We start from the raw sequence: 26,316 nt of genomic DNA, 5'->3' as shown, positions 1-26,316 counted from the left end.
GTGCAGCATTTATCAATGAAAAACAAAAGCTAAGTAAACATCTTTGTGTTTTAATGAATTATTTACATTCCTGCTGAATCGTGGTTATGCAAAGCAAACTGGAAGTTAACCAACTCTTCGTGCTTTGTGCCACCAAAGATTAGAGCTTGGGAAATCCAATCCACTGATTGTGTAGTTCTCAGAGGGTCTAGGAATAATTTTTCTGTGTACTGGAATGTGATCTGTCCATGTTATAGAGATCAGTGTTACTCATATGAGTTTTCTAAGCTTAAACAGAAGAATTAACGTTTGCAAACGTAATACTTTTACTTCTGGCCAAAAGTAAATAAAAACAGAGCCCAGAGAAACATCTGAAACATTTTATTAAAAGCATGAGGGGACATATTCATGTCCTCAAATGGAACATAAATACAAAATATATTTATATGTACAAATTATGGCGAGAGACAAATAGAAGCGTACCAGATACTTTCTAAAAATGTTAATTCACAGAAAAAGAAAATATTAACTTTAGCTCCCAATCTGTTGTTTATCAAAGATAGATAATCAAGCATAACCACTATGAACTTGGTACATGATCCACCCTCGTTCAGAAAATCTCTAAGGTTCATAAGCTTTGAGGTACAAAAATGAGGTATGCACTACTTCTGAATAAAAAGCAAGCCCATAGTTTAAGTCAAATAGTTTTTGTACAGCACCATTATACAGATGTTCTGTACAGCAAAATATCTTTCATAGCAACAGATGGATAGAAATGTACAGATACTGTGAAATGATACCAGATGAAGTGATTTGCAAAAATTTATGTCACAAGTTGGCAAAGCATCGTCACTGGAACCAGAGGAAGATGTCATACTGGCAGTATATCGCAAAATAATTCTCACAACGTTGTCCTACAAATACTCCAGAGAAGACTGCACTCTGTATTTCACAGATGTAATACAACGTGTTGACCACAGGGAGGCAGCACACCAGCAGCACAAACAGAATTAGTGCTTCAATATTGTTCAAAGTATTAGATTCCTCAAAATGTGACACATCCACCTTTTCCTTCAGCTTCTATTTCTGTGTGAAAAAATGATAACGATGGCAGTAAGCAGTTTGTTTTCAGACGTTGAGAAAATTGTTGGCAGCAGAAAGCAATTACTTCAAAAGCTAAGCAGAGACGTTAACTGTAGCTCGAATTATCACACAACTTTAATCTTCACTCTATAAAATAAGCAGCTATTTCACTGCCACCGCATACTGTGAGAAAAGATGCATTTGTATAAATGCAAAAACGCACATAAATAACATTTATGTGAAAAAGCATATTTCACTCAGTTTGTCAGTTTCTAATGAATCTTATTCTGTTGTACAAGTCAGAAAAAATGAAGTGTGGTCATCAGTCAGTGGAAAGTTTAACACTGGATGGACATCCCTAATACTGTTACTGCACAAATAACACCAGTTTACTATGAGAGGAGGAAACCTCAAAAATTGAATGATAACAGCAGCATTGATCAGAACTGACCTGAAGACAGTTCGTATATAGATTATCATTCATGTTTTTAGAAAACTGGTTCAAATTTCAGTGCAAATCTGTCATTTCTCTGCTGTTTTCATCAACTTTGTTTCGATCAGTAACTCTTCTCTCGCTGTAGGTCTCCGCATTTATCGTCCAGATCACACTGCATGCCCATCAAGTGCTTCTACAAAACATGTCTGACACCAGGAAATACAATCTTGAGTCTGGAAAAAAAATGCTGATTAAGGCATTAGATTGAGTACATATTTCATGTTTGTTGTTATCATGTCAGCCAAAAAGTATTTTCTTCTTCCCCCTCACCCACTCATCTTAAACTCTGCTTGTTTTCCTGTTATATTTACACACATTTAGAACATAATACACCGAGCAACACTTGACAGGGCGCCACCCATTGCACATGGAATTTGTCTTGTTATTAAAAATCTTGTTAGTTCACCCTTCAAGTGCTGTCTTCAAAAGTTGGCTCACGCTTCTTACACTCTTCCGCTTTAATTTTCTTTGACATGAAGTTGTGCAGCATTCTTCACCGAGTCCTAGCTGGAAAATCCACCAGGCGGCTCTGGCTCGGGGGACTGAGGGCTGTCCTGCTCGTCTGTGGGCAGCTGGACGCGCTGCTCGTCCATACGCTTGGCCTGCACCCTCTGGATTAGACTGAAGAAGTCTTCGTCAGGCACTGTGGGGGCGTGGGGGCCTGCTTCTGGTGGGGAGCACCGCTGATCATCAATCCTTGAGGACTACAGTCGGAAGGATTCAGAAACTTAAGAGTGTAGGGGCAAATGTGACCACTGAATCCATGCTTGAGTCTAAAGTCTGTAAGACTAATAATAAGAATCTAATGCCACATTTCCACTAGAGCAGCTTGACTCGACTCGACTCTACTCTACCCGGTCGTTTTGTGTTTCCATTAGGGATCGTACCTGGTACCCAATACTATTTTTAGTACCTGCTCTGGCGAGGTTCCAAGCGAGTAGAAGCGATACTATATGTGTGACGTCAACAGCCTGTCGGCCACTGATTGGCCGGAGAGTGTCGTCACTGGTCTGCGACGTCCAACACCGGAAAAACAATCCCGCCCCCTCCATTGTAACGCCGGGCAACAGCAACCGCTGACTTTATTCTTTATTGTCACTCGAGGGAAATGGCTGCTCGTAAAATATCACCGTGGTCCGTCAACGAGGTCCAGACTTTTCTGGGTTTGTGTGTGACAAAAAGCCACAAACCGAGCAGCAAATACAACATCGCCTCCATGTCCTCCATTGTTTGTCGGCTCTGTTTGCGTCGCGTACAAATTGACGTCATGGCAGTTTCGCGCAGCCGTGGTATGACGAGCCCGCCTACGTTGAGGAGGTACTATGAAGTACTCGTAATGGAAACTCAACCAAACCAAGTAGAGTAGAGTAGAACCGAGTCGAGTAGCACTGGAACTGTGTAATGGAAATGCGCCATAAGAGGATTAAACCCTTGAGTTCCTGTTATATATGAACCTACCTGGCACTTGATAAGCATGTTGAAGAAGTCATCGCTGGGTTCTTGATGGTCTCCCTCGCCCACCAGGTGTCCGAGATTGTTATGTGTGATCCTCAGGCCTGGAAGGCTACCAACATTGACCCGCTGGTCATCAAGACGGCGGCTCTGAGAGCTGGCAATCAAGTCGAACAGCTCCTCAGTCTGAGGGGAAGTGGTGATTGCAGGATCTAGGAGAAGAGAGGAGAGCCCGGAGAGTGTAAATATTGATGCTCTCAAGTTTCCTGAACATAGCCGACAAAAGCTTTAGCAGGTATGTGAATGCTGTTCGCCACCGACCGATCATCTCGTTCAAGGATGGCACGGAGTTCGCAGCACCCTCTCCGTTGTCTCCGTTCTGTGGCTCATCAAGATGGCAGCGCTGGTCATCCATGCGGCTGCTCTGGAACTTGCTGAGGAGGTCGAAGAAGCAGTCTTCATCGGAGGGGTCACGGCCCAGCTTCTGGAGGGAAAACGATCAGTCAGAAAAACTCTCACCTATTCAGCACAAAAGACTAAAGCGCTTCTCTGCTGAAATCCTGTGACTTTAATCCACATCATTAGGTCATCAAATGTTCTCTGCTAATCGTCTGGATATCGCCTCTATTCCCCGATGCATTTTCTCACAGATGCTTGTATTTCACTGCTTTCTTCAAAAAGCTGAGACATGACACTGAGGCCAGTGAAGTGTCTGAAGAGAATACAGATCACTACAATTTTTCACGATTATGCTGAACTGTTCCTCGATCCAATAAACATGATGTGCAGACAAATGATTTCGCTCGATGCCAGAATGACTTTGGATGAGAATTTTCAAGCTGGCTGGCTTGTTGATGACAAAAACATAATCTGATTAACTCACAAGGGATGGCCTTCCTGATGAGATTACCTTGGCCTGGATACTGAAGGTGATACAACATCATGAAATGTCATGTAAAAATAAAGAACCCGTTTGTGTAAATTTTAAGTAAAATTTGCCGATACAATCAGATGGAAATACATAACTTGACTATGACAGAGTACTAATACAGTGTATGTAGTGTCACTTTGTACTGTTATTCTAAAAGGTCTTCATGAGTAGCAGAACTGTTAAACACCAAACGTGGCAGCTCTGGAAAAGAGCATATAGGTCTAATCAATGACCAATGATTCAATCACTGATCGACTGGAAGCTTTTTCTGTGCTCCGTCCTCACTGCTGGTCAGCCTCTGGCAGCGCTCTGTTTGTTTTGAGATAACACCAAGAGGTGCTCTCTCACATCACACTGATTGATGCTCCCTCTCCCAGAGTCACAGTCTGGCTAATGTGTTCAGGCTCTGAAACTGAAGTGGATGACAAATACACCAAAAATGCTTTAGGTTCAATGAACACTGCGCCAGCAAAGCAGATGCGGAATTTATTATGTTCGAGCAGAGCTACTGAAATATCCTGGCCATCAGACTACGATGTTATGACACTGAATGAGAGCCCATCTCCTGGACAGCAGTAAAACGGTTTGCACGCAAAGAGTAAAATAAAAGCGAAGCAATTCACCTATCAGATAAAAGAAAAACGATCCAATAAAAAAACAGGCCTTCAGCTGTATCTTTAAACAACATAATAAAGTACAAAAATTGTGCTTTGTCCAATTTATCCTGCAAATTTCATGGGCTCTACTTAGAAATGTCTGGAGTCTGTTCCAAGAAGCAGGTCTACTGAGACGTCTGGATAGCTGCAGAGTAACCCCCCCCCATGCATCTCAAAGCAACGAGTTAAAATCTCCATAACACGGGCTGTAGACGAAACTTTAAAATGAACCAATGAAATATCAAAAATCAAAATAAAGCAACCTATGCTGGAAAAAAGTCATAGTTTAAATGTATTTCTTATTATAATATACTATATAAAATACACATCTGATAATTGTTAAAAAACATGTAATTCTATCAAAAGTGTTGAAAGACAAAAAAATCTTACTGTATACTACATATGCAGATTAGTTCAAAATATCACAGTGGCATATTGTTTTGTGTTGAATTACGTGCCCTTGTTCAAATTAAACTGATCTAAATGTAAAGTAAGTAAACTAACCTCTAATAACAATGCACCAATCACAATTAAAAGATTCCCCATGTACCACAGACCCAGAATAAGACACAGCACCTTTTAAACCAACTAGTGGATGGAGTTAAAATCCCTTTGCCTTGCAGCAGTATGTGAAGTAGGTCAGCGTCAGCAGACACCTGATTTCCCTCAGCTCTATTCTAGGAATCTTCTCTATTGCAACTTTTGTTTTGGAAAAATCAAACCAGACTTCAGACAAAACAGAACTTCTGCTGGTTACTGTAAAAAAAGTTCTTCGCTGACATCGCACCGACTCGCCGAGAGACAGAGTGAAATATACATACATGCCGTAAAACTGCAAATACAATTTGTCAAAAATGTAAATGGAAGGAGAGTTAGTGACCTCTGAAGTCCTCTGCACCATGTTGTTGCTGAAAAACAGAAATGAAACATCTTACCAGCAGCGCTTCTTCTCTGTCCTCTAGCTGTCCCGCTCTCTCTCTCTCATGTCTCTCTGAGCTCCCTCTCCCCTCTTGCTCTGTCCACACGCCTGGCTCACACCTCTTTCGCCCATCACTCTCTCTCTTTCTCTCTGCCCCCCTGCTGTACTCGACTCCCTCCCTCTAATTTCCTCTCCTCTATCCCTCTATTCCAGCCTTCTTTGAATCTCCACCGTCCACTCCCTCTTCCTCCTCCTCTCTGCCTCCCTCTTTTTTCTTTCTCTCTCTCTCTCCCCTGCAGGCCATTTTTGTCCGGCTCACCCACTGTGGGAAAACAACTCATTATGGGAAGCGGGGGGGGTTGACCCTGTGGGGAGGGTAGCAGTTCTGTGATCAAGGTCACATTATCAGCAGAGAGGGAGAGTTGGCGGTGGAGAGGAGAAAGGGGGTGGAAAGATGGGTGCAGGGGTACATTTATGAGCAAATTGCATGCCAACAGCGGCAGCCAGCTGAGATCAACCACCTTCGAGTGATAAGAACCGCCAATGGCAGCACTTTGTTCACCAACAACTACAGGACAAAGCTCTATAATAGATCATTCATGATGGTGGGCCCATGAAATGTTCTTCTTCCTTTGACTGTTATTTAGCTGCTTTTTGCACACTAATCAGCTGTGACTTATAGCAGTTTCTGTCCTTGGCCCCATGCTCTCTGTGCGGATCTCCTCACTTCCCTCTCTGCATTGTCCAATTAATCAAGTAGGCCAAAGGGACAGAACATGAGAGAAAGGGACACGTGATTATGATGAGAGGGAGAGACAAGAGGGAGAGGTAGGGAAATTCAGCTGTGTGTATCAAAGGGAGAGGGGGAGTGAGTGTGTGAATGGAGAATAAAAGACAAAGGCACTTTTTTCTACATTATAAACCTCTGATAGAACATTTAAAAGAAAGTATCCTCAATGGACAGATCGCTAACACACTGCGACTGTCAAAACATAGCTTTCTCCTTATGTTACAAAAAGCACTACGACTAACCAGTTCAACTCTGCTGTTCATTTATTTAAGCTAAATGTCTTCAGTGTGGGTCATCAACTGGTGAGGATGCTAATCTTTAGCCTCAGACATGCAGCTTTAGCCTCAGTCTTTTAGCTTAGCATAGCCATCCACTACGTATTTCAGACCCTTTGACAGGGTTGTTGTTTGTTTAAGATGTGTCAGCTGGAGACATTAAAAAAGTTTGTAGGGCTAACGTTAGCTTTATCAGCTAGGTAGCAGCTAATAAAATCTGCTAGCGACAGCTGCCATTTCTGCCGATGAAATCAACCATCGTTGGCTGAATCAAGAACTCATCGTTTCAAAAATTGCTTAGGATTTCAAGTGGTGTATCTTCCTCTGTTATCACTGTAACCTGCATGGAGTGTGAGAAGATGGAGCTTGACAGGTGTAGTAGCGACAGTAACAAGGAGGACATCATTTAGAAATCTATAAAATGTTTGTAGGTTGATTTCTACAGGACTTTGAGAAATAAGAGGAAAGAGTGGCTCTGAAACACGCCTGTCTTGGTAAGAGGCAGATTTGAAAAAGGCATTGCTTCAGTGTCATCAGGATTACAAGCATTTAGCTCTGGGTGCTATTTCCAGCATCTTGTGATCAACTATCATCACGCAGGCCAGTAATTTCCCCCTTTCGAACATGTCAGCTTGCTGATTACAGCCGTTAGCATTGTCACAGTCGCACGGCGTGATTCAGTGCTGTGGGGACACAACAGCTGCAAAATGGCACATTCGTTAACAATCTAGTTCACGGCAAATGGAGCACCGCTGGTATTTAATGAGAAGACACCTTTCACACTGTATCCATGCTATACTGTATAACCTCATGGGAAATTAAGGGAAAAGTTCCCAATTTAATCTCTCTAATTTCTCTCATTTCCTCTTTAAATCAGAAGCCCTGAAGACATTTTGGACAGGGGTTGAAGAGGCGAGAATGGAAAAAGCAGTAAAGTGAATTCAGCCGTCAGCGTTTCGGGTCTCCTTGATGCTTTCTATGAGGAAAATTTACACCCGTCTTTTCTCAGGTGGGCTCTCAGTGATTGAATTAAAACGTGGGCATATCTTAGATTTACAGCAAACATGAACTATGGGCTGATGTTACACACTTTGGTGGGCTGGCTAACCCTCTGAGGCATGACAGAAAGTAAAGCGTCAGCAGTCTTTTTCGTTCTGCTGTCAGTTAAAAAAAGGGAGGGAAATACCGAAATTTAATGCTTTAACCTGAGGCTTCTTATCAACTAAAGCTGCAGTCACTAACTTTCAGAACTCGCCGGATGAGCGCAGGAATGCGTGGCGTCGGGGAATGCAAAACTTAGACTTCATAATCACAGTTTCGGTTAATATATGTGAATTTCAAATTAGAAAACAATATGAGGAGAACTTCACAAAAGGCTGATACATAGAAAAAATGATAAGCTGAAGCCAAAAAATGTTCGTCTGATGTTTCCAAAAAAATTAAAGGAGTAGCTGCTTTCCTGCTGAAAGTTAGATGACAGCTGCAACCTTGAGCCAGTTAGCTTAGCTAGCTAGCAAAAAAAGTGGAAACAGCTAGCCTGACTCCATGTGGAGGTCAGCTTATACCTGGCACTGCATAAGGGACATAATTTGGGGTGAGCTAATAAGAAAATAAAGAAAGCCAATAGGAAGATGAAGCGACAACTACTCACTGGCACTGGAGGCGGGACTTGCACAGTGATGTCTTCGGTGTCTACAGGAGAGTCCAACCACGGCCTCTCATCTGATGACTGACTGTCAGGGTAGCCTTTTCTTTTACCTGGCTGTGACAGCTGACTCTTGGATCTCCTGGGTATGCTTTCCAAGTCTTGGTTCTCACCGTTCTGCAGTGAAAGCACATGCTGTTAGAGTGGGATTGATACATCTCTGGAGGGAGGATCACGTTTACAGGCGCATTTCTCTCTGGAGTGTGTGAGAAATCACCTTATCTGAAGAGTACTTCCACAGTTCTACACTGTCCATGCTGTTTCTCTTGGTGAATTTGGGTCTTGCTCCTATGAAAAAGAAAAATTCAAGTACATTAAAGCATCTCGTACCTGGAGAATCTCTCAAACTTTAGTCTGAACTCAAATCAAGCACGTGAGACGCTTTTGTCCTCTCTCTGCTGCAGCCTGTCATGTCAGCATTGGTCCCATGATGCTCGGTGTGATATGCGGTTTGGGCAGACAACTGAGCAAACAATCTGAATAAGAGTCTGTTTGCCTGCTCTGCACCAGAGGGGGAAATGTAGGACATGGGTGTGAGTTTCTGCCCGGAGGAGCGTTCATGAGCACAAACATCACGCAGGTAAAGATAGTACAGTCTCTCCAAGCTTCATTTCATATGTTTATGATGCTCCCAGTAATCTGGAATAATAGTTTTATTTTTTGAGGATGAAAACAGACAACTATTTTCCTTTACTGGCAGTAAATACAAGAATCTTCTTGTTACCCCCAAAACACACACCTTTTGCTCTCTCTCACATTTAGCCTCAGCTCAGACATAACACAGACACTGTTGGTGTGTGTTGTCTGTCTCACCGTAGGTTGGTTTTACATTTAAATGGCCAGCTTGTGTACACATACAGTATTCCAGTTAGCTTACCCAAACCCACACGTGTTATTTCTGTCAATCACTGAAGTTAAAAGAGCAGAATCAACAAACCATTTAAAAACAGATTTTTAAAGCCTGTTATCTGAAGTTTTAAGGTGGCTGTTACTGAACCCCTCAGTCAAGTTTCTGCGTTTAAAACTCCTGTTATGAGCCCCACAGCCGTCATTTGGTGTTCCCATTTCTGAAAGATGGAAGGGCAAGTATACCTCCGAGACAGCTTCCCCCAACCACAGTTTACAGAGTGCAAATAGACTCTGTTTTAGGTTCACACTCCATGGCACACACACAAATACAAATACAAGCACACACACACACACACACAGAGTGGGGCTTTTCACGTGCCGCACCCTTTCCCTTGCCATGACTCAGGAAACAAAGTAACGTGCTTACACAACATTGAAGAAATCAAGTTACAGTACATGAGTGCACCTAAAACAGTGATAGAGAAGACAACTATGGCCCAAAGTGATGTAAACTATTCAGGTCGTGGAGTCATCCCACAGTCAGTGAAGGCACCACGAGATTCTGCTCTGCTTGTTCACTAAACCTGTGGTTGTATGTCAATTTAAACATTCTATATTATGTAAAATCAGCAGAATAAATACAGAATTGTACAGAATTCAATTTATAGTAAACCTGAACTCACATGACCTTTGACATCAACTCAAACTATGTACCAATAAATCATTACTTCATGAAGACATCATGCATGTAAAGTGGTTTAGCATACTGTATGTTTCCCAGCTGAAATTCTAAGCTAATGTTCACATTGCTTTTAAATGATAACCAATATACCCAACAAATGGATTTAATAAACGGTCATTGCACCTTTAAAAAAGCTCTTCACCATATGCAATAAAAGCTCTTCAGTAACGCTAAAGGACAAAGAGCGCAACTCTGTTCACACACATCACATTATCTGAACAAGCATAATTGGTGGGAACAGTGGAGATGTAATGTTTTAACGACATTGTAATAATAAGCGGCTTCCAGTGTTACTCCATTACAAACATTCAAAAGAGAGAATATGACAAACATACAGTAAATTAAGGGCTCTGTTATTTGTTCTGCAGAGAGTTAGATGAGGACAGCGACTCTCACATCTGTCTGTTAAATATGAAGCTACGGCCAGCAGCCAGCTACCTTAGCTTAGCATAAAGACTGGAAACAGGGGGAAAGGCAGCAGCTCGAATGCTCAGCACTGACACATTATATCTCATATAAAAAGTAAAAAGAACTTTTAGTATCACCTTGCATCTCAAACTCTGAACTGGAGGGTGACAGGTCGCTCTCATTGACCCCCAGAGCCTCCATCAGCTGCTCCACGTTCATTCTGGCTGTCAGCTCTCCGTTTCTGTCTCCAATCTGAGGAAGAAACAGAGACAAATAAAGCCAGACGGGTCAAACTAGGTCAAATGCAAGAAGTCTTAATTTCACCAAACAAGGTTTTTTCTCACTTCTTTTGAGATGTCCAGGTGCTTTCGGGCATAGTGGAGAGCTTGTTTGTGGTTCGCTAAAGACACATAGGCATTTCCCAGACTCCAGCAGGCACGGCCCTCGCCAACTCTAAAGACACGTGAGCATACAGACAAAAGCTAAAAACCCACTGTCCTCGTGCATGTTTGTATGTATGCATTAGATATTGCTCATGCTCAGTCTACCTGTCAGTCAGCTCCTGGGCTATGTACAGGTGTTTCAGGTGGTAGTCTATGGCCCTCTCATACTGCTGCAAAAGAGTGTAGGTGTTTCCAAGGCTGTAACAGGCCTGAGCCTCCATCACCTGGTCCCTCAGCTGCCTGGACAGCTGCAAAGTTTTCCTGCAGAGAAAGAAACAGAGGGATAAACTTAAGCGAATGAAACATTGAAGATGTAGGGGATAACAAAGGGATTTCGTCACATTCAATTTGCTGCAGTCACATCTTCACTTTTGCAGAAACTGCTTCACTTCACCTTTCCTCCACTAGATGTCAGACTCTCCTCATTCCTCACCTGTAGTACTCTGTGGCTGTGTTGAACTGGCCCAGGAATATCAGGGCATTGCCCAGGTTACTGTAGGCTCGTCGTTCAGCTGCTTTGTCCCCGAATTCTTTGGCTATGGATAATCGCTGTGAAAGACAGAGCAGAAAGGTCGAGTCAAACCAAATGAACACAATACTTTCACTCTGCCTCTTAATTTTAACAGCTAAATGGCAGAAGATGTTAACTTCTCATGACACTTCCCCTTACTTTATTTTTTGACTCGATGCACAAGCAAAGGCAATTACAGGTTCAGATTGCATGCCCTGTTGGACACATGAAACCATGAAAAGATGTGCTGCTGCTGCTGCTGCTGCAGTGGTGCATCAAATGAGTGCCTGTGATTCCCTTTACAAGCAGCGTGCTCCCCTGCATGGCACACTGATAGATTTGTATTGGGAAAGAGAGGAGACACTGGCTTCTCCCTTGAGGAAACAAGTGGCTTACAATAGAGAGTGGTAGGAAACATGGGGAGAGAGAGCCTGAAGACATGCTTGCCAGTGATGCACCAAGAAACCAATAACCTCCTTTTTTTTCTGAGAGGGGCCATCAATGTCTGCACCCTGCGTGATGGTGCAGTGTGAGGAGGACTCTTCCTCCCTGCTGTTTGTATTAAATCAGACTGTAATTGCATAAAATCAGGCACAATGCAATAACAGAAGTAAATGATTTCGAATGAGAAGGCAGTCCCCTCTTTCGCTCTCAAACTGGCTGTGCGCTGTCCAGTCTTGCTACTTTGCATGTAAAATTTTGGTCGGACTGAAGTCTGTGCAAGGTAAACTAGGTTAGATCTTTTCCAACAAGAAGCAAATGCATACATCCCCCTTCTTCACAGAAATGAACAGCACTGTAGTCTGACTACACCAACAAGCTAAAAGCTCAAGTTGTGCATTTGTGGTAGCCACTTGTTTGCCTCTGGGCTGCACATGACAAAAGAACAGAACCAGTGAACAGACCAATGACAACGAGCTGCAAATATCATGTGGCTTCAGGGAGGACACTCAAAGATCCCTGACTAGGACGTCAGGGCCACACAGCATGTGCACATGCCACCAAAACACCCCCAAACCACTTCTTAATGCGTATGTTAATGCTTTGGACACAGCCGACCAAATACACTGTACATGAAACAGGAAGATGTGTTTGTGAGACCTGATCTAAACAAGGGGAGATGAAAGAATTGTTTTAATTCCTTCATAAGGAAACTTCACTGTGTCTCCTGATTTGTATTTCCCATCAAGTGCATTCCAGTGCAATATCACAAAGTTACTGAATAACTGCAAGGTGAACGACCTTGTGTCAGAGGCACAGTTCGGCCTTTGCACTGGCGACGCAAGGTCATAGTTCTGTTCCGGCAACACCAGCGAGGCTGATATCTATTATCCATGCACTTGAGGTGTTGATATGATGCTGGTAAACATTTTCAATTTCTCACCTGACGATGAAACTTGATGGCTTCCACGAAGTTTCCCAGCAGATAGTGGGTGTTGCCCAGGTTCCCATAGGCTCTGCCCTGAGCAGCTCGGTCTCCAAGTTCTTTGACCAGACACAAGTTCATCCTACAGACATACACAGCAATTTAGTAGCACTATATAAAATATGTTAAAGTAAATTATTTGTATGCATGTTAATAATTTTATTAATTGTCCATCAACAACCCCACCACTTTTCTGAATTTCGATGCACTTAAGATGTTAAGTCAAAGCTTATCTAAAGTTTAAAAGCTGAGCTACATATAACCACGTAAACCACAAAATTAAAGTGAAATATATGTGTTTCTTGTACTTCCTGACATATAATTCATTAGGAATATAAGATAGAAGACAGTCCAAATTGGCACTAAATGCATTCAATTTCCTTTACTGTCATTGAGTGTCTAGTGACCAATTCAGCTAGAAATGTGTGATACTGAAAGAAATGTAGTATAGCTAGATAAACATGCATGTCTGATCAGAAACTCTCTGAAGTTCAAAGAACTGTACACAGAATTCAGATGCATGGAGATAAAATGTGCAGAACATTTGTGCTGTGTTAAGAGTGAACACATTATTCACAAAAGCCTGTTGTTCAACCAAACTGAGCAACCCAAGCAAAACTCTACCAAAACTGCAGAGCTCTTTAGCTGTGAGAGAAGATCTTGTCAAAGGAACAGCAGCGTCACTGTAGTATTTCAAAAAACTGGGCTACGAGGCAGACAAGCCTGAAGGAACTGCTTTTAACCGAGAGGCAAACATGAGCCTGGAGTTTGCCCGACGGCATGTTAAACACAGCGAGCACAGAGAAAATTATTCTGCGGTCTGATGAAAATAAATAGAAATCTTCAGCAACGATGTTGAGTAAGATTCGGTTCAAAACTGACACATCTTATCAGCAAATCTCACAGCATTCAGTTCTGTGAGGTTGTTTTTGAACTCTTTCATCTTAACTGTGATTTTGGTTGAATGCCTCCATCTGTCGTACATGTTCGCTGCTCAACAATACGTACTCATAAAAGCCAGTGGCCCTCTGCAGTGTGTCTCTGACATCAGGAGGCAGGTCCCCCGGTTCCTGGGTGCAGCCCCATAACTGCTGTTTGCCCTTCGCATGAAACACGTTCCCTATGTTATACAGTGCTCTGGCCTCGCCAACCTACAACCAGACAATACAGAGACACAGAGACGAAAGGTTGAAAAAAAATACAAGGCAGTTTTTATGTTACAGCATTTTACTTGATTGAAGCTTTAGTCCTTTTATCTTAAGATGTTACAACTTGTTACTGAGATTTTATTACTGGTTCTGAGTAGCTCGATGCTTGAAACTACAATTTCTAGAACTATAAGAGTTTGATTATCACTGACAAGTACAAAACTGCTTTGACAAAGTCATCATTTCTTTGGATCCAGATAAACGTACTTGTTTTTGTTTGTGGACTCTTCAGGATATGAGTTCAACAAAAAGCATGCCAGTTACCTTATCGCCCTGCTCTTGAGAAATATCCAGATGTCTCTGACAGCACACAACAGCCTCATCGAAGCGCCCCAACACTTTTAATGTGTTACCGAGGTTTCCACTGGCTTTTCCTTCTCCAATTCTGTCTCCTATTGTTCTGAGAAAGCAAATGAACACATCTTAGATGTTCAGTGGTGCGAGCAAAGACAACAGTTTCTCTATGTTAATGGAATTTAGTTAAACGCTAGCCATTAAGGTAATGTAGCACGATTTAATTGGGAGATGCTGGCAAGCAAATTTCTAATTGGATGCTTACTTCGTAGGACCAGGTCCCAGTGGGCCTGGTGAGACTCTAATGTAACATGGTAAATCTCCCCTGGGTCTCTGATCACTTCCCTGCTGAAGCAGCAGCTGCACTCACTGCAGGGGACCGGATTACTCACATTAGCTAAACATCTAGCTGGGAGTGGTGGACTGGTACTATATGAAAGTCCCCTCACTTTTCTTGGAATTTTCATTGACTAACTCAACACAAAGAAATCCCTCATGTTCTTTATACGTCTCATAAAGTAAATAAAAGGTGGTGGTAACTTGAACCCTTGCTCACCTGGCCAAGGTAAGGTCATGCTTGTGGTATTCCAGGGCTTTGCCGTACTCTTTGAGGTAGAAGTAGGCGTTGCCCAGCTGGCTGTAGATGGCACTGAGGGTCTTCAGGTCTTCTGTGCCGACCTGCACGGCTGCCTCAAAAAATGCTGTTCCCCCTTTAAAGTCCCCAGCTTTGCACAGCCGCTCTCCTTCCAAGGCCAACTCCAAGCAGGAGGCCTCCATCCTGAAAGGTGCACACACACATACATACACAGAAAGACAGAAAGCAGCATATGAGCACACTGAACAATGTAGAGTAATGTGGACACTTATTACAGTGGCAGTGCAACATCTTCTCATGGCGGGGAACAAATTGCCAGTATCACCATGACAACAAAGTCTGTAGCCATATATGTGGACTGTTGCCCTGGCAACTGAGTTTAAAGCTCTTAGATGAGTACCTTGAAAAGGTGTTGCACTTTTGGCTTATTGCTGCACATGTCCGCCTGTTTTCAGTCTGATTTATAAAGATTCAGTTCCTTTGCATTATTGGTTTTCTATACGCCAATCAGCCACAACAATAAAACTACTGACATCTCATTACAATGCAGTGTTCTGCTGGGAAACCTCGGGTCCTGGCATTCATGTGGATGTTACTGACACATATCAATCACCTAAACACTGCTGTGACCAACCACACCCCTCATGGTAACAGAATTCCCCCCAGCAGGACAATGCATCCATCATCCATCATCCATCCACCATCCGCAACACCACAAAAACTGTTCAGGAGTACCTCAAGGAACATGACAAAGAGCTCAAGATGCCGATCTGGCCACCAAACTCTCAATCCCGCTGAACATCTACAGGATGTGCTGGAACAAGTCCGACCCATGAAGGCGCCACCTTGCAACCCAGGGGACGCCAAGGATCCGCCAACAACATCCTCAGACAATACTGGGCAGGCAGTTCGAATGTTGTGACTGACTGCTGTATGTGAGAGATTAAAAGCAACTTTGCATTTTGCACACAGTAATGCTTTCCTTTCCTTTACTCTTCGAGTAATTAGCTCATTTTGTTCATGGTCTATGCAAACATGGGGAAAATCAGCAAATCGATAATGGTGGCTGCTCCTGTGTCAGCACGTGATGATCCAAGTGTATCTCTGCTCCCTTACATTGTAAGCTGTAATATAATAGAAGAAACACATTCCAGAAATAACTATCAAAAGCAAAGTCAAGAGGAGGCTTCCGGCCACTTCTAATGTATTGGTTCCCATGGCAACTGCAGGATCAATAACTCTGACTCAGGGAATGCAAAAGGAATATTAATTTTGTGCCAATTGACAACTTCCTTGTCGTATTTTAATCATATTCTGCATTTGGCAGAACCTATTTTAATAATTTGAAACATCTGACGGTTATAAGATGCATCTACTATTAGATCTACTATTTTTTTTAGATGTTTGTTCAAAGTAAATCACATATTCAAACACCGATGTATTGTGGTCATAAGAGGCACAACATGGCCTCCTCAGTGAGTTGTACACAGAAAGTATACACCCCAGATTCATCGTATAATCCAGGATAAACTAAAGACCAGGCAATTTGGTTGCAGCTCTGAATTCCAGATAAGGCCCTAGAATGTAGAGTTAAGCAAGGATTATCCTTGGATGTAATCTGTTTTACGAATGGGACCATTCAAAAGTGCAGCAAAGAGATGTGTACCATGTGCAGTTCCACCTGCAGGCTCAGCAGAAAACTCAAAGTGTTTCTCACTTGCTGCATGGGTGCGTTCAAGAACAACAACCTACACTTCTTTACACTGCTCCTATCCTATAAAGACATCTCTCAGTTATTTATTCTCTATTTATGCTTCTATCTTTTTCATCTTTAAAATTGCCACACTGCAATTGACCACCATACTGTGCATGACTATGTACATTTCACTTGCACTCAAACCAGTTTTTAATTCCTTGTAATGTGGGTCATCTAAAATTTAATTGAGAACAATTTAACAGTACACGCCTTTTTGTGTTTTGTTGCCATTTTGTTAAAAAGATACAGCAAATGCATTGTCTATCTTCCTGCTGCTAAAAACATGACACAATTGCGACTGCGGGCATTTTTCAATGCCCAAAGGATTCATTGTAACAGGTAATTAACAGTTATTTACATTACTGATGTGATCTTCTGGCCAGTTTTTCTCAACTTGGTCTGATCTAGAATCAGTGTGCTCAGCAAGGTCATTTGGTTTGCAAAACCTTGCTTGCTTCGTAACAGAATGACCACAGAACTGGCTCAGTGTTCTAGCAGTACCTGTGTTTTTGCTTGCTTCGTGTTTTGTCCACATACACCTGTAGCTCCAAGTGTAGAGGCCTTAGCATAGCTTGAGGTCGGGGTCCGTGGTGGACCAGTCTACACACAGCTCTCTCAGCTCCAGTCAGAGGGCAAGGCTCAGAAGCCATGAGGTCAAGCTTTCACAAGATCCGCTATGTCCAAAAGAAATGAGTGACTCTTTCCACAGAGGCTGCAGTCCATTCAACGCTGAGACTTAAGGTGATGTCAGCTGATACAGCTAACTGAGATGAGACTTCCAATTCCCCGGTCCATATTGTCCAGTTAATAACTCCACAATAATCCACAATGTCAGCAATGTTAGAGCAAACCTGGACACAATCCAACTGGAATTTCTACACCGCGTCCTGGACCAGCCAAGAATCACATCTGCTTTTCGAGTCCTCGAGAACAATCCAAAAGACTGAATGGTGAACCCTGTACTCCCATAGTCAAGCCAGTCAGGAGGGAATTGGGAAAAATTCCACAAATAAGTAGTTTGAGTTATGTTTGTATGTCTTAGAAAAATGCGTTAATGAATTCTTACTATCCCCGACAGAAATGTGTCCTCTCCTGTGATCCTCTTCAACCTGTCCCAGCTGTGACAGCGAGATCCATTGTTCTGCCTTGCCATTAGAGGTCACGCTTTAAAAGAGGGAGCGTGTAATGAAGGGAACATTCTGGGTGGGAGTAGGGGGGCAGTCAGTGACCATGGAGTGAGTGCAGTACGTCCAAGCATGACCACCGTCCCAGTGAGAGACAGAAAGGAAGGATGAGCGAGAGAGACAATTGCTAATCCAGCCACCTGCATCTCCTTGGGAGAGTCCACACAGTGCACTGATTGGCCCAGACTAATCCAACAATCTGCTGACACTGGCAAAAACATTATCAGGTCACCAGCCAAGACAAATAAGATTGTGAGTAAAGGGGCAATAAGGGGCCTATAAATGTCATGCGAGTGCATATATTCAATTCAATTATTTTCACTATAAATAAACCCATGCAGAGACGAGAACTCTTAATTTATGTTCATGTTATTTGCCTGTTTTTCCAGACTGTTCTCACTCCTCACTCATCAAATACTGATGTTTTGTATGCCCCTCTGTGGGCTTTCAACTAACTCCAATGCAAACCCATGCATGGCAATATTAGACACTCAGAGCAGGGTGACGTAATATGAAGAACGAAAAAGTCTGCATTGGGAGGAGAGTGGGGGGTGGATGGGTAAAACACAGGACTTTCAACCAGGGGACCAGGGTTCATGTCCTGCTTGAAACCAAAAGCCAACAATGACTTATTTTAACTGACCTACATAAGTTAGTGAACATACGTGTCACCTAATGTCATGTATAACATATTAAACGAAAGCTTGAGCATTTTTCAACCTAGACCCTGATTTCCCATGTTTTTTGGGGTCTAAATGAATAATGAGAATAATTATTTTAGACTGGTCCAGCATTGAGCTCGGTCTGCAGCTGCCTGGAGGGATTTTACTGAAGCCTGTCTCACGGCTGCTGGCTGCAGCACTCAAAACTGGACTAATTAAAAAAATTACTGTCCTCATTAGTCACACACAAAAATTGGTAAATAGTGTCCAGGTTGAAAAATGGCAAAGTTTCCTTATGTCACAAAAAATAACACAGAAATTACTACAAGACTTCCATAATGTTTAAACTGCATGCATATTCTTCACTGAGTACAAGGCTTACTGGATTTAAAGAAAAAGTTCGGTTTAGCCGAGTGGATCCACAACTTCTAAAGTAAATATGATGGCTCCCACATCTCCCAACATCCTTTATTTTTGCACAACAAACAGCGATGTTGTATGCCAAAAGTGTTCTGCTCTGCTCACGCTAAAGCAGCTGTGACTGCAGAGGCCATGGAAACACCATTCATGTATAGACACAGACGGCAGGAGCTTGCCACAGCTGAAACTAAGAACATTAACAATGGCTCTGTTCCATGTAGGTGTGTCAGCAAGCCATGACAGCATGCACCATGCCCAGACCCTTCCGCTGAAAGAGCTAGATGGAATGCAGCCACTAGTCATTTTATTAATTACACCTGTGCATTTCCTGCAATCACACAAAAATGCCTGCCAGACAACAGGGCTACTGAAGTCAGGTGGTGCACCATAATCAAACATAGAAAGCTAGACGTAGTGACAACATAGCGTGTGTAAAAAAATAATTAGAAAGTTTACTAATTCAATGAGATTATCACAGTATCAGAATAACTGGGAGTATTTTCTATCTCTTTGGAGAAGCCGCTAGTTTGCCAGCTTTTAGACATATCCTTTGTTGACCTTATGGGAAAGAGACATACGTGCCGACCTCCCCAAAACAGATGCTGATACCACAGGCTGAGATAACTAGAGAGGAGGACATCCTCTTTGATCGGACAAAAAAAAAAAAAATCGTTTGACCTTGGGAGGAAAGCATCATGGCAATGTCCAGATGTCCAGAGCAGCTGGTCTTTAGATTTCTTTTTCCCTTGTTGCTTATATCTGTAGCAGTGTGCGATATGGGAGAAATCCTCCATCCCAGGACATGTCATTTTATACTGAGGTGTCAATGTATTTTCATATGGAATTTCATTCTGAAAGAAACTGTCGATGAACAGCATAACCAGACAGAAATTTCTGTTGCTCGCTAATCCTGGGAATTTTAATACTTGCTCACATTTAAGCAAAAATCATATAGAAATTCAACACTGCCTTGGCCACTGAATTACAACAAAGCCTACTTTATTATATTAAAGGGATAGATATTACAAGATAAAGAGCATGGCAACATTTCTGATGTTATAAAATTATTACAAATTTCTATAATCTCTCAGTATGTGCTGCTATATGCAGTCAAAACATCTTCAAGGTAAGCTGGAAAGACAGATGAAAGTCACGAGTCTGGAAAGTGGATGGAACTGGTTCCCACTGTAGATAAGAGTCTTTTACAGGGTTCAAGGTCATCCGCTTGGCATTCAACAAGACAGACTTAAAATAGCAACAACTGCTTCTGCAACAGTGGGGGAAGCCCTGCAGCTCTGAAATTGGCAAACAGCTCAGAAATGTTGATAATTCCACTGTATGAGCAAGCCATCAAAGGAGAGCCCACAAAGTTGCGGACTGCGCCAAAGCTGCTCTTCAGTGCAAACAGGAAAGTGGAGCAGGCACTAATAGCGGTAGCCAGAGGGATGAAATGCACAAGCTCGACGCAGTTGCAGAGGGAACATGTTTATAATTTAGCTGTCATATCCATGATGTAGAAGACACCAAATGCATTAACCAATCAGCTGTAAAGACTTTGTCCCTTCAACTTCAATTGTTTGTGACTCTGCACACAAGGTCTCAGCATCTCCTCAGGAAGCTCACAGATGTCCCAAAAGCAAATGAGATGTTGCTTTCCTTTGCATCCTTTGCTTTTCATACGATCAACTCGAAACAGGAGGAAACCAGTGGTGAGAATTTTCATGATTGGCAGGGACTGTGTGTTGTGCAATGCCAGATGGAAAGAGTACAAGACGGAGGTACTACACAACAGAAGAGGCTGATCTGTTTCCATCTGACGAGCTTTCAAGGAGGCAGGATAGAAGCCTAGGATCCCTCCAACCAAAGGCGGATGCTGAGGCTTCGCAGGGACACCAGTGCCTGATAAGTAGTAGAGACAGGGATGAGGAGGAAGACATAAGGACACTGAGTCCAGCTGCAGATGGTGCAGGGGCCTCTGGAAACCACGAGCAAACTGTAAAACCCCCAGTTGTAAAACAGACTGTGGAAAGAGGGTGTCGCCTCAAGAGCGGCTGGCGACATGGTTAAAAAAAACAACTTAAACTGTGCAGTTGTAAAGTTAGAGGCCGCAATGCATCATTACTCATCTTGATCTAAGTCAGCGAACGAAAAATAATGCATGAGAGATAGCTAGAGGGCTAACTGACAGACAGAGAGACGGATGAAAGACGGAGAGGCAGAGAGCGAGAGAACAACAATTAAGACAAAAAAGACACTCCATCACAGGATTTTCAGAGTGACTTTCATTCTTGCCATCTTTGCGGTTGGTGTAAGAATGGATCTGTGCAGCACAGGCTGCCATTCTCTCCTCTGATTACCGCTCTAATTGGTCTGTCTGGGAGACACTCATCCCATAATAGCCTGCCTGTGGTCTAACAGAGACAGTCTCCCAGTGTCGTTACCATGGCAGTGCACAGCACATGTGACATACTGGGCAGGTTTCAGGGAGTAAGTTAAGCTGTTGTGTGTAAGCTCAACGGTGCCATGTTTGGTCTTTCGGTGGAAAACAGTGAATGTGAACAATGAGCCTTTGTCATGTCATGAGTCACAATGTATTCCTTGTGGGTAAAAACATGAACAACATGTTCTTCTGCTATAGAAAAGGTTACACTGCAGAGGATACAAAGAGGAAACTTCAGGCTGGGGTTAAGTTTGAGCATCTAAACGTTCAGTAAGCAGAAACACATTTGGCTGAACGTATGAACCGAAAACTGACAAGAGAAATAAAACCTCTGTGAAAGATCTAGAATCAGTAACAATGTACGATATTGGATTTCTGATGATACTTTCCTCACTCATTTTGTCTGACGCCAAAACCAGTATTTGTTTTTCTTTTTTTTCTACCTAATTGAAAAGAACATCAAGTCTCTCCTGTAATGAAATTAATATCACTATGCTGACTCTTGGCGGCATGGTGGAACAGCAGGTGGTGCGCATGCCTCACAGCAAGAAGGTCGCCGGTTCGATCCCCAGGTCGGGTCGGGCCTTTCTGTGTGAAGTTTGCATGTTCTTCCCGTGCATGCGTGGGTTCTCTCCGGGTACTCCGGCTTCGTCCCACAGACCAAAAACATGCTCATTAGGTTAAGTGGTGACTAAGATTGTCCTTGTCCTTGTCCTGAATGGTTGTATGTCTTTGTATGTTGCCCTGCAATCGACTGGCAATTGACTGGCGACTGGTTCAGGGTGTACCCCGCCTTCCGCCCAATGACAGCTGGGATAGGCTCCAGCCCCCCCGAAAGGGATGGTCTCGTATAGACGATGGATGGATGCTCACTCTTATCGGGATGACCCACTGGCAGATCACTGGGCACAATAAGAAAGCTACTGCAGACAGGTTTTCCTCACTGGTGCCTGCTTCTCTCGCACGACCGACGCTGAGCAATCACTGCAGCTTTACAAGATCCGGACACCTCAAAAAATCCCCCCACAACCACAGATGTGCTTGTGAACACACATAATCAAAGCGTTGTCTTATCAGCCTGTCACACCGGCAGGAAAGTTCATTTCACGCTGGTGCTAAGGTTTCGTTTCAAAGCCTTTATTAGCCATTGTTGCCATCATTGTGCATCCCTAATAATGTCAAATGAACTAACCCCAGCAAAGCACAGTAACTAGGCTACATCAGCTGGACTAGGACAGCGCAGGAACACTCTCAAATACGACTACGACGACTCTTAACATACTGCAGTCTGCAGGTCATACTGTGCTAAAGACAATGAGATGCAAAACAAGATTTGGAGCAACGCCATGTGCACTAAACAGGTCATGTGCATTTTTGAGCAGCTTGAAATATTCATGGGAATGCTCTCCATACAGTCAACAGGGACTGATCAACCCATTCCTTTTTATACAACTAAAGCTGGAACAATTAATGGATTCATCTATGAGTTCAGAGACTGAACAGTAATTTTGATGGTGGGTTAATCCTTTAAGACATTCTTCAAGCAAAGATGCCAAACCTTTGCTTCTCAATTGTCAGGATTTGATAATAAGATGAATATCTTTGGGTTTTGGACCATTAGTCGAGTAAAATATGTCAACATAGGTTGACTGGTAAGTCTTAAGCTGCATTTTCCTCATGTTCTGACACCTTATAGACAAAACCATTTATCCATTAATGGTGTCCATTAAGATTTGTACTGTGCATAAACGATAAAATACCACAGATAATTGTCAGACATTGAAGGGAGCGATACACATAACAGTTACATAAATCATAATAAAATTGGCTCTGAATAGTAATTATTGATCCGATATGTAACCACAACCCAAATATGAAATCCAACCAATTAAATCCTGATGATTTCATTTAATTAAAATGTATTTCTTCATAAAAATGAGAAAAACTTTCGTTTACATTTTTCCCTTGGAGCTCGTCCTTTATTCTCGGATCCTCTCTATATTCAGGGCTCCGCATTATTCTTGGCCATGCTTAGAAACTCTGTGCTCGGAGTAGTAATCCAGCCATAATTACAGAGTGCCATGGCGGGTTGTCAGGGAAACCAAAGAGAAACTCTCTAGGAATGTTTTTTCCTCTCGCAGAGCTCGTCTCCTTCGGTTAGAGCGGAGCTGTCTCCTTCCTCTCCTCTTGTTTGATTCTCATCTTCTGCGATTCACTTTCTCTTGTTGTCTGTGGAAATATTAACGGGGGACTTTCATCCCATATCGTCCAGGAAACAGTAAGAGAAAAGAACATTTAGGGACAAATAATTGTACTATTCATCGAGTTTTGTGATTTCAGGTTTGGCCTCAACGTGTCAATTTAAATTTTGCTTTAAAAATCTTCAGTACTGAAAACACATTTCTGTATTCAAAGCAGTAACTCCGATAATCCTTGCTATGATCTCTGTGAAGGACTCGGATCTAACGACATGCCCGTTTTCAGCGTCAGACATTCGTTCTTCCTCACAATGAGGCGACGTTCAAGGACACCTCCTTCTGACTGATAGCACTTAATGCCTAAATGAGGACGACAGAACAGATATCTGATGCAACGTATGTAAAGGTTTAAGCTTCCAGAGCTGTTTCTACCTAAAGCTGCCACGTTTAATCAACTCATCAATTAGTCGTCAGTTATTACATTAATTAATTTTGTTAATCGATTACTCGGTTTAAGTGATTTTTTTTAAGGTGGAAAAAAAGGTGAAATTCTCTGATTTCAGCTTCTTAAAGGTGGATATTTTGTGGTTTCTTACTCCTCTACAACTGAATAAACTGAATGCCTTTTGATTGTGGACACTGCAAGACATTTGAGGACATCTTCTTGGGCTTTGAGCCACACTGATCAACAGTTTTCAACACTTTCTGACATTTTAAAGACCAAGCAACTAATCGATTAATCGAGAAAATAATCAACAGATTAATCAATGAAAACAATCATTAGTTGCAGCCCTATTTTAATCCATAACCTAACTGTTTTCAGTTTATCAGCAACCAGGAAGTACAATCGATGTCTCTGACCAAAGTCCTAACAAAGAAAAATAGCATTTTATTGGAACTGTTTGTTGACCACAGACCACAAATAATATCTGTTTGTGGCTCATCTGTTTCCTCATAAGCTACAAAAGCACACAGAAAAACACACACACACACACACACACACACACACACACACACACACACACACACACACACACACACACACACACACACACACACACCCCTCATAGTAGAAAGGTCATGTGGTGACTTTATGTGTTTGTAAAATAGTGGAAAAGCAATCAGAGGGTAGAGCTGACCATACGATCATAACCAGCATGTGAATCACTCTATGTATTTATATGGGTGTGCGCTCGTGTGTGTGTGTGTGTGTGTGTGTGTGTGTGTGTGTGTGTGTGTGTGTGTGTGTGTGTGTGTGTGTGGAACAACCTTGCAGGGCTTATGAATGTCACTCCTCAGCTCCACACTTATTAACATTCACAGACAATAAGCTTCAAAGAAGTTATTATACTGCACAAACACAACTTTTGTTTGTCCTCCACACACAAATTAGTGATCTATTAACTCCTACTATATTACCTTGATTTGAGTTGCAGTAAAACCGCTGCCCTCAAACCACTTCTTTGGTAAATGTTACCATGAACTTATTTGATACATCATTTCCAAACATAATTAGTGTTTGCATAATCTGTGGGTGGTATATCTGATTCATTCTACTTGACTGATAAACAAAGGCGTGGAGGGCTCCTAATATAATCCGTGTTATAGTGATTAATATGCTCCAAAATGCCAAAATATAGACTCATCATTCCCACAAGCATCACTGAAATCTGATCAGCGGGGTGTCACGAGGGCAGAGCACAGCTAAAAGGGCCCCGCAGACCAATCGGTGGAAGCCTCCAGACACATTAATGGATACAGCTGAGAGGATTCATTCATTAATCGATAAGTTGATTGAGAGGTAATCAATCTGCAACTTTAACCGCTGATTTTTCTAACAAAAATGTCTTCTTTTTTTGATACAACAATGAATTTTAAGACATCATGATGGACACTTTGTGATGTTTTCTCAAAGTTTATAGGCAACAGGTGATCGATTAATCTAAAAACACTGCCTCAACATACGACACAGTACTAATAGCACGGACAGTTAAAAGTTTCAACTGTTTTATGGTATGCAAATAGCCCAATAACACAGAGAGTATTCGCAAATGAGTGGGAACATGCTCATCATAGACAGACAGTATGTAAATAAAGACGTCAAACCGGTCACTTTGACAGACACTGCCACACAAATCTATCTTCTCACACAACACACGTGCATGTTTCATCCACGCGCACATATGGTGTGATTCTGCCCACCAGCTGGCACCTTTAAACCGGAGCCATGTGTGCTGTCAAAGCGTCCAACCTGGACACCCCCTTGCTCCAGCGCGCTCCCCCTCCTCCCCCGCCAGCCTTCACATCTTCCGAGGCTCCTCTCAGTCTGCACATTCCAGCCACAGCAGCTCGATGACCCGAGCCAGGAATGAGGCTTGGAACCGGGCTCTGGCTGCAACTGTGGCTGCGTCCTGAGCTTTTAAATCAGTGAAAGCTGGCTGGTCAAGTTCCGCCTGCCTGGCTCCTCCTGAGCAGAGCTGGCAGCCTCTGTTATTATTCCCCCTCATTTCTGCGCCTTCAGCCGCTCCCTCCCGTCCCTCCTGACAGCCATTCAAGGACGAGCTACGAGGCTGGACCCCCGCTTGTTCGCCGACGTGCCCCCCCCCTTGGGTCCTACCTTGAGTGCAGCCTCTTGCTGGCCAGATCCTGGTCCACACCGTTAGCGGCAGACTGAGCCATAGGAGCGCCGCTGGTCTGCCTGCCTCCTCGCTCGCTTCCTCGCTCTCCGCGGCCCCTTCACAATGACTTCCTCCAGGGACAGCTACCCTTCTTTTCTTCTTTTCCTCAGCCGCTCCGCTTCTGTGTCACTCCCTCCCCCCTTTTTTCTCTCGTTCCTCGCCACCGTCTCTTCCACTCCCCTCCCCTCCTTTCTCACACACCACAGTAATGGCAGC

At 42.9% G+C, this 26,316-nt stretch overlaps 1 protein-coding gene across 3 annotated transcripts; it reads right to left on the bottom strand.

Moving 5' to 3' along the window:
• Positions 1-345: 345 nt before the first annotated feature.
• gpsm1b (G protein signaling modulator 1b) lies at positions 346-26,316 on the bottom strand. Of its 3 annotated transcripts, none has more exons than XM_070988618.1 (14): positions 26,040-26,316; positions 14,724-14,945; positions 14,138-14,273; positions 13,674-13,816; positions 12,624-12,747; positions 11,162-11,277; positions 10,834-10,989; positions 10,630-10,738; positions 10,423-10,537; positions 8,504-8,574; positions 8,233-8,403; positions 3,332-3,494; positions 3,017-3,222; positions 346-2,262 (listed from the first exon to the last, which is right to left on the bottom strand). In XM_070988618.1, the coding sequence occupies exons 1-14, from the start codon at positions 26,099-26,101 to the stop codon at positions 2,062-2,064; spliced, it is 1,995 nt and encodes a 664-aa protein (XP_070844719.1). In that variant the 5' UTR covers positions 26,102-26,316; the 3' UTR covers positions 346-2,061. The 3 variants fall into 3 exon arrangements, with proteins under 3 accessions (XP_070844719.1, XP_070844716.1, XP_070844717.1); XM_070988615.1 differs by lacking the exon at positions 26,040-26,316 and adding an exon at positions 17,020-17,239; XM_070988616.1 differs by lacking the exon at positions 26,040-26,316 and adding an exon at positions 17,020-17,239 and having other exon boundaries at positions 3,332-3,491.

The sequence above is a fragment of the Chaetodon trifascialis genome, chromosome 20, assembly GCF_039877785.1.
Source record: "Chaetodon trifascialis isolate fChaTrf1 chromosome 20, fChaTrf1.hap1, whole genome shotgun sequence".
Classification (NCBI taxonomy): Eukaryota; Metazoa; Chordata; class Actinopteri; order Chaetodontiformes; family Chaetodontidae; genus Chaetodon; species Chaetodon trifascialis.
The sequence above is the reverse complement of the archived record's forward strand: the minus strand, read 5'-3'. Positions and strand labels throughout refer to the sequence as shown.